At 45.7% G+C, this 15,745-nt stretch overlaps 1 protein-coding gene across 1 annotated transcript; it reads left to right on the top strand.

Annotated features, from left to right (window-relative positions):
• Positions 1-4,908: 4,908 nt before the first annotated feature.
• Positions 4,909-10,218, top strand: LOC142100993 (uncharacterized). Its single transcript, XM_075184983.1, has 8 exons — positions 4,909-5,080; positions 5,688-5,802; positions 6,570-6,620; positions 7,973-8,050; positions 8,805-8,857; positions 9,097-9,154; positions 9,497-9,564; positions 9,637-10,218. Exons 1-8 carry the CDS (start codon positions 5,076-5,078, stop codon positions 9,836-9,838), a joined length of 630 nt encoding a protein of 209 aa, XP_075041084.1. The 5' UTR covers positions 4,909-5,075; the 3' UTR covers positions 9,839-10,218.
• Positions 10,219-15,745: the final 5,527 nt, after the last annotated feature.

Here is a 15,745-nt window from a genome sequence, read left to right as displayed (position 1 = left end):
TGCCCCTTCATCACAACTACACTGTGCCCTCCATGCTGCTTTCCCCCCTTTTTTTTTAATCTGTGCTTCTCTCCCCTTTTTTTTTAATCTGTGCTTCTCTCCCTTTTTTTTTTTAAATCTGTGCTTCTCTCCCCTTTTTTTTTTTAATCTGTGCTTCGCTCCCCTTTTTTTTTTACTCTGTGCTTCTCTCCCCTTTTTTTTAATCTGTGCTTTTCTCCCCTTTTTTTTTTAATCTGTGCTTCTCTCCCCTTTTTTTTAATCTGTGCTTCTCTCCCCTTTTTTAAAAAATCTCAGTTTCTCTCCCCTTTTTTTTTTTAATCTCAGCTTCTCTCCCCTTTTTTTTTTATCTCAGCCTCTCTCCCCCGTTTTTTTACTCCCTCTTCTTTATAGTACTGTCCCTTTCTGTTTCCCCCTTGCCTCTCCGTTTCTTTCCTTACCTTTTGTCAGCTTCTTTCTTTTCTTTTCTTTCTTTTCTTCTCTTCTCTTCTGTCTTCTCTTCTTTCTTCATGCTGCTTTCCTCATGCTGGCTGCGGCTCTCTTCACTGACTGACGGGTGTGACTTGATGACGTCACACCCGACAGTCAGTGTGAATGGAGCAGAGAAGAGAGGAGGGACGCGGCGCCGCGATCACGTGAGTATGATTTATTTTTTTTTATTTTTTTTATGTTCCAGCTCCCCCCACCAACGAGCTTGATGGACCGACCGACCGACCCTCCCCCCTTCCCCGCGAATAAAAAATATTAGATAAAAAAAAAAAAAAAGGAAGATAAAAAAAAATAATTTAAATTTAAAAATTAGAAGCAAGGGCCCGGGTAAAATGTACCCGCCCCCCTCCCTCTCGGCGGCCCTGCCCGTCTGTGAATAAAACATAAGAATGAAACATCAGCTAAACATGTAATCAGTAACAACTAAATGTAAGGTGTTCAAAAAACCAACATGAGTGTGTGAACATTTGTTAAGAAATTAAGACAGTATATAAACATTTGAAGGTCCAGAGAGGACGAAAAAAATAATAAATAAAAACACAGTGTTACTTCAAGTATTCACAATCAAAGAAACAACTTTACAAATCACGGAGGTTGTTTTTGCGAAGAGCTCTGGGAATCTCCTCCAACGGTCCTGTCTAGATGGAAGAGATGGAGCCTGTGAAGTAAGTCCTTTCCTTCCGCTAGGGGTACGAATCAATTCCTGACGACCCTCCACTTCGATTATCAGGCGAAAAGGAAACCACCAGCGATATTTGTAGCCATTCTCTCTGAGGATGCGTGTTACCTCCCTGAGATCCCGCCTCTTGGCTATCGTTGAGGGAGCGAGGTCTTGGAATATTTGGATACGGGTTCCTTCGAAGAGAGTGTAGGAGGAATTCCTGACTGCATTAGATATGAGCTCTTTGGTCTTGAAGGATAGTAATCTCAAAATCACGTCCCGAGGGGGATCAGCATCCTTCGGCCTAGGTCTCAGAGCCCTATGTATTCGCTCGATCTCCATCGGGTGATTGGATAATGTGGAGTTCAGAGAGGAGAAGAATCTGGTCACATATTCCTCCAGATCTTTAGGTTCGACTGATTCAGGGATATTGCGATGTCTGAGATTATTGCGGCGCTCCCTGTTCTCAACATCCTCCAGTTTATCTCTCATGAAGTCGTTTTCCTTGAGTAGAAAATCCAGATCTTTTGAGGCCTCATTTTGGAAGATGAGTGACGACTCCATTTTGTTTTCCAGAACCGATGTTCTCTTGGAAATTACAACCATTTCTGCTTTAAGATCCCCTATAGCTTTCTGAAGATCCACGGAGAAAGCGTTGGTGCACTCAACAATTAGGTTCCATAATTCAGCAAAGTCTGCCTTGGTTGAGGGGATGGTTGTGGATGGAGGGTCCTGATCGCCGGGGTTCCCCGAGGGTGAATGAGGAGGAGATGAAGTAGGAGCTTTGTCTTGGTGGAAGAAATGTTGAATGATCTCTCCTGTCTCACCCCTACGACCTCTTCCTGTGGAATTATTCATGTTGGATACAAACTCGCTAAGGAGCTGAACCCTGATGTTTGAGTATGGAGCAGACGGATGGAGGACAGATCCACGTGGTCTAGGTGGACATAACTCCGGTCTTCACTATAGCAAAGTTTCCCAGCACAAGTGTGTCAGAACTGGATGCTTGGGGAGTCAACGATATGTCAGGAAGACAATAGATATGAATAGTTGCTACAGCTGTGTATAGTAGTTGTAATGAATTTCAGTGGCCCCTAGGGGGCAATATAGAGAAACAGAACAGAGCAGCCGGATTATGTAGTGCTGTATATTAGATGACCAGGCAGATGAGGCCAGTGGCCATTTGGTAAGCGGCTCCAAATGAGGGTAAGTAGGGCCACAGACACAACAGGGGTAGTGAGAGGGTAGTGGACACCTCTACACGGACCTCACAGCACAGCTGGGTAGAAGAGATATAGTAGGTAGAACTACTCACTGCGCTGCGGAACATCAGGGGTCCTCCAGATGATGCACTCTCCCCAGAGAAGAAGGAAGGCGGTAGGTAAGGTGCACAATAGCGGGCGCTGTCCCTGGTGAGCAAGCTTCAAGCCCTCCACAAGCGCCTCTCGGTTTCTTAAAGTGTGGGACCTGAAGGTAGTTGGACCCATGGGGCCAGTTCTGAAACCCAGTTGGAAGGGGCCCAGTGAGGGAGCAGGATACGGCAGCCGCCGGCTTAGGTTGCAGATGTTCTGGCAGCGAGATCACGCACCCGCTAAGCTCCGCCCCCCCCACCGGAAGTCAGGGGGCACCCGATACCTCAGTCCGGGGATGTCGCCGTAAGTAGGCCCCGATATCGCTGGTCAGAGCGGGTCCCGCCCGGGATCGGAACCGAGGCCCGGTACCACCGCAGCTGATTCCACACCAGACCCTCCATGCGGCGGTGATGAACAGCCTCGCACCAGACACAGAACCAAGTTATTCAGATGCTGGGTGGTGGACGACGGTGGAGAAGCTCACGGAGCCAAGAGTTAAACCGGGGGGTATGCTGCACGGGAACAGAAAGCCAGATGAAGGTGGAGGCGGCGGGTGAAGTCAGCGCTGGCCCAACCTCAATCAGGCGTTCACGCAGGTCCGCGCGGGCGACTCTCCTGGACCCCCGACCTCTCCTCTGATTAGCAAGATAAATTTTATCTTATAAATTTTATCAAAGGGCACAGACAGTAGAGGATCTTTTTTTCAACAATTTAGGGGCTTGGAAGACGGAGCTCCAGAGAAACGTGACCATTCAGTATGGCCTCCAAGCCACGCCCCCCCTATTTTTTTTATTTTTTTTATACTGCTGACAAATATGACTTTTGACAGCCAGAAAAATTAATGCAAAAGAATGGGGAATAAGGGACACCCCAAAAGCACTTGGAGTGCCAGAAATTGAAAAAAAAACCTCCTCTATCCTCCTCTTACTGCTGTAACAATTGGTATTAAGATTAGAATTCTATTGAATAGAAACAATGTGTCCTATTACTGCTCTGTCCCTGCGCTGATATAGCCTGTGTGACCTAACCCCGCTCTCTCCCTCTGTCAAATGGCGATGGATTGCTGTGGAGGCTGGTATTTATGCTTTTCAAATCTCGCGAGAACCGAGCTCAGAAATACGAATACGTCACAATGACGTTTTGCCTCGATTTCGAATACGAACGGGCGGGAGAGTACCGAGCATGCTCGGCTCGGTACTCGGATAGGCTAAATTCGGATGAATTCGGATCTCGGTGAACCAAGCCCGCCCATCTCAAGTGAAAACCAATACTTTTGTCATTCTCAAAACTTTTGGCCATGACTGTCTACCTTAGAACATTTTTGAATAATGTATTGGGACAGTGATTGATGGTTTTTAGGAGCTCTATGGTGATCTGGTTCCATTTATCTATGGCTTCCAGTGACCGCACAGATGGAGAATGTGCAGGACCAGCAGGCGGAGAGGAGGACGGGGTCCCTGGCAGCTCCTCCTCCTGCTCCTCTGACTGGTCACCCACAGTGGGTGGTGGCTTTGCATCTAAAAAAAAGTAAATAAAAACTCTTAAGCCAAATTGATGAGGGAGTGTATTTTCTTGAAAGACTGAATTAAGGTGGAGATGTTTAATATATATATATATATATATATATATATATATATATACACACAACAGATACCCAAAACAAGGGGGCGCGTAACCCACTTCTGTGTATAAAGTCAATATATAATAGTATTGCTTAAAAACAATACTGGTGTAAACACAAAGTCCAATTTACAGGAGGCAGCCAGTCCCAAAAACAGATGGTGGACCTGTTCCTTTTTTATATATATATATATATATATATATATATATATATATATATATATATATATATATAATACCTACTCTGGTGCTCAAACAATGATCACACGCCATAAGCCGATACTACACTTGCGCTAAACACCTATGAGATACTCCTATCTGCATCTGAATCTGAATGTTACATTCATGTAAATGTAAACTAGGAGGAGTACAGCAGTTCCATCCTATTACTGATGTGTTCTGGTAAATTAATATCCACAGCATGGACACATGTCTATTTATGCACCCTTCCCTTTGTGTCTGTCCTCAATAAAAACTTTTTGCTCGTGACTCCCCCACTCTACCCCTCTCACCTACCTCCCCCTCACATCCAATGCTTTTTATTGTAATGTGATATGGTTTAAAGTTTGAATGGTTAGTGCAGTACTTGATGTATATAGTGTAGGATGTCATATCTTGTGCTTTATGCCCTGTATTGTACTAAAATGTATGCATGATTATGTCTTACGGTGTACTGTGTACACTTGAATGAAACATATGACCTGTGTTTTTTGTACTTTTTACAAATAAAGTTACTTTTTCAATCAAAAATATCCACAGTATATCCCATACTTCAGGCCCTGGTGACATCACACACTGTGACATCACACACTGTGACATCACACACTGTGACATCATAGTGAGTGACCACACTGCCCAGGGACAGTGCAGTGAGGCAGCTCAGAGAGAGCGAGGAAGTCACACACACAGCTGTGTATTCAATTTATCTCTCAATTGGACGCTGTTTACTCAGAGTTATGAGGTGAGGTCTAATTGCGTAAGGTGCATGTGACAAGTATGAGAGAACCTGTTTATGTTTAGAGCACAGCACAGAGTATATCAGGAGATGAGTCATGTGTTAGTGAGAACAGGGCTGCACGTGACAGAGGCAGTGACATGATGTGTGGATGGGAATGGAGGCAGCAGGAAGCTACAGACTGAGAGTTATATAGTAGAAGGAGCAGGGTCCCCCAGCAGCACAGAGTATATCAGGAGATGAGTGATGTGTTAGTGAGGACAGGGCTGCATGTGACAGGGGCAGTGATATGATGTGAAGAATGGAATGAAGGCAGCAGGAAGCTACAGAATAAGAGTTATATAGTAGAAGGAGCAGGGTCCCCAGCAGCACAGAGTATATCAGGAGATGAGTGATGTGTCAGTGTGGGCTGCATGTGACAGGGCAGGGTCTATACATCTTTCATATAAAGCCCACTGCCCAGTGTAAATTCTCAATTCCTGTATGTATTCTTCTGCTAAACAAGTCCCAGGAACTGACCAACATCACAGTTCTGGGTCTGACTATTTGTCTGGCACTGGTGTACATTAAATATACAGGTAAATAAGAATGTATTCTCTACTTGTCTGTCCAGGTCGAATAATGACCAAGAGCCGGAGACCGCGAAGGAACATCTCGCGAGATTATGGATACAACTGGGGGAGAGCCAGGCAGTGGAGGCGGAGAAAGTTTGGATGAAGCAGGAGCTGGTATGACAACAATCTATAACCATTTGTATACATCCAAACATACACGTACAGAGGTAATCACGAAACGGAGTGGTCATGCCAGGCTGAGGGGTGTGTGACGGTCTCTGGGGCTGTGCTAAGCGCTTCTGAAGCATTAGGCTGCCTCCAATTCCCCTCCTCTAACAAACCCCTAAAATTGCTGCATACCTTCCAACTTGCCTGGGGACAAACGTGCCGACTGGTGGAATGGTGGCACAGGGGTGTTAATTCGTGACTTTTCCTCCTAAATCAGGACAGCTGGGAGGTATGATTGGAATGTGGCCATTGTGATTCTATGAACCCATGTGTGTGACATGTCATTGTGCATGATCCCACGCTATATCTTCATGTGTAGCCTCCAGCCTTCAAGAGCGCTTTATATATATATATATATATATATATATATATATATAAAATCATACATATATATATATACATTTACACATATAGATATATACATATATATATATATATATATACCCCTCACCATGCGAACGACTGGAAACTGACTCACGGTGCAGATTCAGTTTCCTACTATTCACATTATAGACGGGATTAATAATGTGATGCCCACTGTCTGTACTGAAAAATAAAAGTACGGAAAGTGTGACATACATTTATCTATCTCTCTCACCGTCTGTCACTTTTTCTCTCTCTCTCTCTCTCTCTCTCTCTCATACCTTCTGTCACTTTCTTTCTCTCTCTCAAACTCTAAAACTGACCTTATACCTGCATTATCCCCTGAACAGGAAAGAAAATGCGACATCCTTGAGGCACGAGAGGAGCTGCTATCAAGCCTGGTCAGTGCATTATTATATCACTTAATATTCCAATGTGATGATAGTCACAGCCGTGGTGCACTCTCTCCTCGCACGGGTCCCATAAGACCAAAACTGAAGCTTTGTCCACACACTTTATTACTGTAATATATACAGCAATCACCCCGGGTGTATTATATACCCCGCAATCACCCCGGGTGTATTATATACCCCGCAATCACCTCGGGTGTATTAATATAAACACATCAAGTAGGAATATCTCCCAATTTCATAGAACATAAAGACTCTCAGCCCAGAACCCTATTTATCTCTTCTCAAGGTCTAGAGAGCAGTTTGAATGCAGAAGGCCTGTCCTCTGGATTACTGTCCCAATATCCTAACTGTTATTGTATCAGGGCCCATCATTCTCATTATCCTATAAGACAGTGCGCTGAATCTGTCTCCTCCCCCTAATTGCCCACACTGGGCCTTGGAGGGTGATAGCAAAGAAAAAGTCATTATTTCTGGAATAAATGGCTGCTGTGATACATAAGTAGATATTTATATAGTATCACATCAGGATATGCTACAGAACTTCAGTTATAATAATAGGTGTACAGTAAATCATATAGGGCTAGGTATCTAGGAGATTTGTGGGGTCCCATATCCAGGGTCTCCATCATTTGGGACCTATCCTCAGATCAGTTCCCCTGCTGCTGCCAGCAGGGGGATCTTGAATCTCTGTCATTCTGGCACAGTTTTGTAGAATGCAGATGATTGGACGGCTTAGTCAGGTGTTGTCATTTCTCCAATATGTCTTCAGAGTACACCAGAAATTGTACAGCACTCTCATGGTTTCCCTCCTGAATATAGATTGTGAGCTCTTCAGAATAGGGACCTCTCTTCTCATATTAATTATTGATAGCAACATCTTTTCTGATCATAATTCTTAGAGCAGATTGTGTAATTCTCCAACCACACACAAATATATCCCATAAAGGGTTCCGAGTAATAACAATACTATGTGCAGAAATCTGTAGTAACCTGGTCAATTCTGTCATTTGTCTAATAAAATAGCGGACATCAAGGTGGCCTGAAGTTTACTTGATCCATAAAATCCCCTACGTAGTCTTCTGTTTTCCAAATAATGTAATACAGTGGCAGGGAACGATCCACACTTATCCTTTTCATTTATAGTCTGATTTATGGGAAGATAAGATCTACGAGTTCAAGATTCCTAGAATCTTGGACACAGCGGTACAGTAACATAGCCGTACCCTGTAAATAAGCCCCTTTGTGCGAGGAGAGGGCACTACACAATGTGTTACACAAATATATAACATGGTGAGGGCTACGTATTCATATACTGAGATCTGAATTTAATTCTATTGCAGCTCAGCAGCTACATGAGGGTAAATGATCACCTCAAGAATCGGGTCACCAGGCTGCGGCTGCTGGCCACAGAGCAGGAGGTACAGTATAACAGTTACTATAAAGAGATGGCGCTCAGGTGGCGGCTTTGCTTACATTACCTCGTGGAGCCGTCACTTCAGAGCTGAGGGTACATTTTACACGGCACTCGGTTCATAGGTGCAGAGAGAACATGACACAGCTTCATGTGTGACCAGTAAATAACATGGGCTCATGTATGTAGTAACTGATAGCCGGGCGGGATGGAGGAGCAGGTGCTTTGCTGCCAGAAATATTTTATTGTGTTTCTTACATGTGTGCCCAGTGTAAAGTGTACAGACATGTAAATGTGTAATGTATTTATGTATAAACAGTAGAAGTGTCAATATGACATAGCACCATATACACCCCCACATCCACCACTGTGTATAAAAGTTATGGATTCCACCCACCCAGTGGTCCAGTAGAGATCTGGGGGACCCAGTGCTATAAGACGGCCACTATCACATCCCAAGGCAGGGCCAGAAGCCATCACAGCAGGGCTCTCAGGAACAGGAACTCAGTAGGACCTGGTGTGGTTATGTCATCTATCCACTGGACAAATTTCTAGACCAAATCAAAATAAAAAATATGTTTTAATAAGACCAATTTGTTAATTTTTCCTTTACATTATTTTCTCTCGTTCTGCAGTAAAATGTATAGTAACCTGGTAATAACCTGCGGGGACAGACTGTGGCCGGCTTATCCGAGTCCCGTGGAACTTGTCCTAAAGATTTGTTGTGTATAATTTATTTCACTCTGTATCTCTTTCCCTAGATTATCAACAGGAACCTGCGGGAGTGGCAGCCGCAGCCAGAAGCACCTTCTCTGTTAGTATCTATATGGTTTATTCCATGTATACATACATTTTATACGGTTCTAAACAGTCTTTGTCTGTCCTATTCTAATAACTCCAGAAATTTCTATAATATACTGTTAAATTGTCGCTCACCCAACTTTAAAATATTTGTATAAGCGAAACCTCCAGATAGGAACTATGACCATGGACTGTGTCAGTAACTCTTGTGAATAGAAGACATAAGTTTAATAATATTTTCTGGTCCTTCAGGATAAAACCAGTGGAGCAGGCTGCCCCATCTCCTGCAGCGATGGTGAAGGCTGAAGTGGTGAGTCCATGTCATCAGCCCCTTCCTCTATGTTATATAAAGTGACATCATATTTACTGTCAGCAGTAAGACATTTGTACCTGCCACCTCTGTCACAGGTCATCTTTTGTTACTACTAAACATCTTGTACCAGAAAGAAAGGTTTTATTAATGTGTCCTTGATGGTCTGTATACCTTCTCTGGTCTCATATCTCAAATCATCCCCGTGAAACCTACAGAACATATTTATCACTCATCTTACACAATCCTTCCATGCCAAACATCTAATGACTTTCCTAACTTCAGTGGCTGATCTTGTGGTGTACTTCTCATAATCCCACCACTTCTGTTATTTTCCTTCAGGAGCGGGAGCTGCAGCCGAAAAAAAATAGAAAACAGGAGCAGAAAAGGAGCAGCTTTGCAGGACTAAGGTAAATTATGCTCCTATTATTATTTCAAAATGATTGCAACTGTTCATCGCTAAAACAGAGTTTCTCTTTCAGATTGCTGTGTAACATCATTTTCCATCTGATGCGCTGGTCCTGCAAGCTGCTCTTTCTGCTCCTGCTATTATACATGGTCCTGCAGAGCACTGGAACTTTTGCTCACAACTGCAGATGCTTCGCAAGAGGGTTGATGGAGGCGATGGAACACCTGCTCAGGCCCTACCTTATTCTAAAGGTTGAGGGCCAAATTCCAACCTAAGAGCTGTCCCATCAGCAGAAAGGGTGCAGGCTCCTCTACCTGGTTGGTCTACTCCTTGTCCCCCAGTCAATACGGTGTAGATGTTCTGCTGCAATCAGGCAGTGACCAACAGGAGAGGTTGTCTCTCTCGGTAGAGATCCATACGTTCCAGCTCAGGGACGTATGGATCTCTACAGAGAGTGACAACCTCTCCTGTTGGTCACTGCCTCCTTGCAGCAGGACATCTGCACCGTATCAAATGACTACAGAAAGAACTGGACCTGCGAGTCAGACCAACCAGGTAGAAGACCCAGCACCCTATATCTTCTGCACCTGCCCTATAAAGCATCTGCCCCAGCCCAGGACCCTGTTGATCACTTAATAAAACCTATTGATCAAGAGTCGTGTGCTGTTTCTGTCATACTGCCATATATTGTTACAATGTTTAATTGAATATATATCAGAGAAATAACAAGCTCGCGCTCGATATATCCCATGTTGTATATGGTACTAGCTGCATGGCAATATAAATGCCCATATATGTATACAAAACAAAAGACAGTTGTCAGCGCTTATCCTTCACACTGGTTATCTGTGTGTATCTAGCAAATTGAAATCATAAGGTATTAGTTCATATTTTGATTAAAACATTTAAGCCTGCATCCCAGTGTCAAGGGCACTTCATTATATGCATGTCCTACACTGACCTATATGCTTTAAGCAACATTAAAATGCAGTTAAAATCAGATGCACTCACCTCCCAGGGATAGGGGCTTACATCTAGCATATATAAAACATTTTTTTTAAAGAAATGCCGCCCCTCCAGTCAATAATCAGCACTACAGCTAGAAGCAGGCTCCCACTATAACGGGGGGGGGGGGGGGGGATGAGCAGGGAGACCCCCTCTCATAATGTGAACCAGTACCACCCTACTTGGCATGGTGTTGGAAACCCCGCAACCTCCCGTTCCTACAGGCAACCAGCCCGATGTTGAATAAGACTGCAGCTTTTCCTGGCACCCTGGGGTGGTGGATACCAGAGTCATGGCAACTGAAAATCAAAACTACAGGAGAGGCAAGACAGTCATAGTCCCAGGTACTGTGGCATTACATATACCAGGAAGACCTGGTAGCCATTGACTGTGCATGCTGGAACTTCGATTACCAGCGTTCCCATGACTGCCAGTGCCCAGGATGTTTAATGGCTGAGCCAATCACAAGCAGCTAGTGTGGGGAAAAAGAGGATTTATGTACTTACGTTAAATCCGTTTCTCTGATTCCGTCTGGGGCACACTGCTTACCATGGGTTGTGGAGGGAGCTTGGGGAGTTGGCACCTAACTAGTTAACTTTTAGTACTGCCGAAAGACCCCTCCCCTCTACAATCCCCCTGCCTCTTCCTGTCAGTTAATTAAAAAGCCCCAAAGAGAAAAGGCCAATCAACCAAAAGCACACAGAAGAAAAGCAGAAGGGAGGGATGGCAGTGTCCCCCAGACGGAATCAGAGAAACGGATTTAACGTAAGTACATAAATCCTCTTTTCTCTTTCATCCAGTCTGGGGGACACTGCTTACCATGGGGATGTTCTAAAGCAGCCCCCTAAGGGTGGGACTAATCTGAAAATCCGCTCGTAAAGCATTACGAGCGAAATTTGCATCCGCAGATGCAAATACATTAAACTGGTAAAATTTTGTAAAGGTGTGGACAGAGGACCAGGTGACTGCCCTGCAAAAGCCCCATTTCTCGCTGCCCACGACGCCCCTACCGATCTGGTGGAATGGGCCGTAAGTCTCCGGCACAGGACGGTTAGCCCTTAGGTAAGCTTGCCTGATGGTAGACATAATCCATCTTGCAATGGACTGTCTTGAGACTAGCATCATAAAGAACAAACAGAGAATCAGTACGTGTAATCTGAGAAGTTCTCTTGACATAAATGCGGAGAGCCCTAACCACATCTAACTTTTCCATAGACTGTTGATCCGAATGTGAAGTAGATGAGAAGACCGGAACTACAATTTCCTGGTTCAGATGGAAAGCCGAAACTACCTTTGGAACGAAGAAAGGGGGGGTTCTTAACACCGCTCTGTCCTCGTGGAAAAACAGATATGGTTCCCGACAAGACAGAGCTCCTAATTCCAAAACCCTACGTGCAGATGCAATAGCCAAAAGGAAGAGGACCTTCCAGGTCAACCACTTCAAATCTGCCACAAGTAATGGCTCAAAAGGAGGCCCCTTAAGCATATCCAGTACCAGGTTGAGATCCCATGGTGCTGTGGGCGGAACATAGGGAAGCTGAATATGCAAGACTCCCTGGAGGAAAGTCCTAATATCTGGTAAATCCGCTAATTTCAGGTGAAAAAATACTGACAGAGCCGAAACCTGAACTTTTAAAGAACCTAACTGAAGCCCTGCTTCCAGGCCATCCTGAAGGAAAGCCAACAAGCGAGGGAGGCGAAAAGAGGACGAGTGACATGTCTTATCTTCGCACCATCTGATGTAGGCTCTCCAAATCCGATGATAGATGCGAGCTGAAACTGGCTTTCTGGCTTGCATCATAGTATTCACTACGCTGGAGGAAAAACCTCTAGCCCTCCAGAGGCTGGCTTCAACAGCCATGCCGTTAAACTGAGCGGAGGTAAATTCTGGTGACGGAAGGGACCTTGCAGAAGAAGGTCGTCTCGAGACGGAAGACGAAAACCTTTTCCTTCCGCCATAGAGATTATGTCCGCGTACCAGACTCGGCATAGCTCCCTCGGCATAAGGGAGCTATTAGAATTACTGGCAGACCGCCCTGTCTTACTCGTCTGAGTACGCGAGGAAGCATGGGAATCGGAGGAAACAGGTATCCCAACCTGAACACCCATGACATTGTCATAACGTCCACTGCCACCGCTAAGGGGTCTCTTGCCCTTGCGCAAAACCTGTGAACCTTTTTGTTGTGTCTGGAGGCCATGAGATCTATGTCCGGAAGACCACACCTCTGAACCAGAGACTGGAAAACTTCCGGATGGAGTGACCACTCCCCCGGCATCATCTGGTGTCGACTTAGGTAGTCGGCCTCCCCATTCTTTATTCCTGGAATGAAAACTGCTGATATTGCTGGAACAAATTGTTCTGCCCAAACCAAAATTTGAGCTGCAATATTCATTGCCGCTGCACTTGTGGTTCCTCCTTGCCTGTTGACATATGCCACGGCCGTGGCATTGTCGGACTGAACTCTGACAGGGTGGCCCTGAAGGAGGGACTGGGCCCTCCGGAGGGCCAAAAGCATAGCCTTCAACTCCAGCACGTTTATTGATAGGGCTGATTCCTGAACCGACCAAAGTCCCTGGAGCCGGAATTGCAGAATTACCGCCCCCCAACCTTTCAGGCTGGCGTCCGTCGTGACTATGATCCATGGCCATGGAGCGAAGGACCTGCCCACTGTCATGTGATCCTGAATAAGCCACCACTGAAGCGATTCTCTCGCCCTTGGACATAGAGAGATCCTCTGGAGATCCAAACGTAGGTGGGATCCTGACCATTTCGTCAATAGATCCCACTGAAAACAATGAGAATGGGTTTGACCGAAGGGGATGGTCTCGAAGGAGGCCACCATTTTTCCCAGCAGCCGCATGCACAAGAGCATTGAGGGGTTAGGAGAAGACAAGACCTGAGTTGTTATACTCTGAATTGAACTGATCTTCTCGACAGGTAGGAACACCCTTTGCTGGCTGGTGTCCATAAGCCCTAGGAAAACCATGCATTGACACGGAACCATCTGGCATTTCTTTAAATTTATTAGCCATCCATGGCCCTCGAGAACCGCCAAAGTGAGGGATAAGTGATGACGTAAGCAATTCTCTGTGGAGGATTTGATGAGCAGGTCGTCCAAATAAGGCACGACCTGAACTCCCTGAAGGTGAAGACATGCTGCCATAACTGACATGATCTTCATGAAAACCCTCGGTGCTGTTGAGAGGCCGAAGAGGAGGGCCTGAAACTGATAGTGGAAGGATCCCACCGAGAATCTTCTGAGAGACTGATGGTGGAGCCAAATGGGAATGTGGAGGTATGCGTCTTTTATGTCTATAGACGCCATAAACTGATCCTTCTCTAAGCCGTCTATCACCGACCTTAGGGATTCCATCCGAAATTCGTCCACCGTTAAGTGCACATTGAGACCCTTTAAGTTTAGGATGGGACGAAAGGAACCGTCCGGCTTCTTGACTAGAAACAGGTTTGAATAAAACCCCTGTCCTTTCTGGTAATCTGGGACCCTGCAGATAACTCTTTGAGAAAGAAGAGAGGCGACACAATCCTGTATTGCCTGCTTTCTTGATGGATTTCGGGGTAGCGGAGTTAGGAAGAAACAATGTGGGCCGGGCCCAGCAGGTCTATCCTGTACCCCTCTGATATAATACCCCGAATGCAAGGATCTTGGGAGGACGCTGCCCACTGTTCCTGAAACAAAGACAGACGTCCCCCCACTGGTGTCCCCTCCGGAACAGAGTGGTCGCCAGGACGGAGGCTTCTCCTGGGTCTTGGAGGCCTGGCGCCTAGCTGCAAACGAGGATCTCCCTCTGGCTGAGGAGCCTCGAGAATTTGGCTGTCTGCCTCTAAAAGGACTGTCCTCTAGGTAAGGAGGTCCCCCAAAAGGGCTGACGAAAGGAGCTGACCCGAGGCTTTCGGCTCCTGCTAGGGAATACCGGCAAAGAAGTGCTTTTGCCCCCCCCCCCCCCCGTTGCCTGTGAGATCAGGGTATCCAATTCCGGCCCGAGCAAACCTGCTGCTGAAAAAGGAATGGTTTCCACTGACTTTTTTTTGATTCCGCATCTCCTTCCCAGTATTTCAGCGATAACATTCTTCTTGCTGAAATAGATGCAGCCTGAATAGAAGAGGATACAGCCGCTGAGTTCTGGGCCACCTCATAAAGGTACCCCAATGCCTCCTTCAAATGCAAAGCCAGGGGAAGTAAATCAGAGTCCTGCAAGGCCTCTGCCAGCTGGTCTGCTCATGCTTCCATGGCTCTAGCCACCCAAGCTGAAGCAAATGTGGGCCTAAAGGAAGAACCCGCAGCCGCAAATATAGATTTTAGCTGGAATTCCACTCTACGGTCATTGATATCCTGCAGAGATGCAGAACCTGGAGCTGGAAGTAAAGTGTGCTTGGCCAATCGGGCTATTGGAATATCCACTTTTGGAATACTCTCCCAGCTAACCACATCTTCCTCCTGCAATGGATACAGGGAAGAGAACCTTTTGGTAACAGGGAACCTCTTATCAGGCTGTTTCCATGCTCCTTCTGCAATATCCTTAAAGCTCTACGGAAGGGGGAAACGGATAGCTTTTCTTTTGGCCTTCTTAAAGAGACTTCTGTCTCTAGGAGTAGGATCCTAGGGTTCTGGGAGGTCCAACGCCTGTCTCACTGCTAAAACCAAATCATTAATAAATTGGCTTTTAGAGCTTTCTTCCTGTTCCAAAGGTTGAACCTGGTCAGGATCAGAATTAATTTCCCCCTCTTCCTCTGAAAACTCCTCAGAGTCTGAAAGGACCATAAGGGTATTATCAGATCTAGGCCTTTCTTCTAGCAGGCGGAATGTTTGGGGATTCAAGGAACTGGTTTAGTTTATCCAAACCCTTTATAAATGCTGCAGACAATGCCGGTTCTGTGGGAACAGGGGCTTGGTCTGTATGAGAAGAGGAAGGTCCTGGTATAGACGTTCCAATAGAACCTATGGTAACAGGGAGGCCCAACTGAGTACTAGTATTATTAGCCACCGAAGTAGCCACAGTAGATAGCAATTGATTAGGTTGAAAAACCATCTGTGCTAAAGAGTAAACCGACTGTGGCAGGGAGGTCATCCAGGCCGGTTCCTCCGTCAGTGGGGCTGAAATATGCTGGGCTTGCGCAGGGGGGACCCCTGCTTCGCAGACAGAGCAGAGCGCCAACG

The sequence above is a fragment of the Mixophyes fleayi genome, chromosome 9 (genome assembly GCF_038048845.1).
Source record: "Mixophyes fleayi isolate aMixFle1 chromosome 9, aMixFle1.hap1, whole genome shotgun sequence".
Taxonomy (NCBI): domain Eukaryota; kingdom Metazoa; phylum Chordata; class Amphibia; order Anura; family Limnodynastidae; genus Mixophyes; species Mixophyes fleayi.
This window is presented reverse-complemented; position numbering and strand designations above follow the sequence as displayed.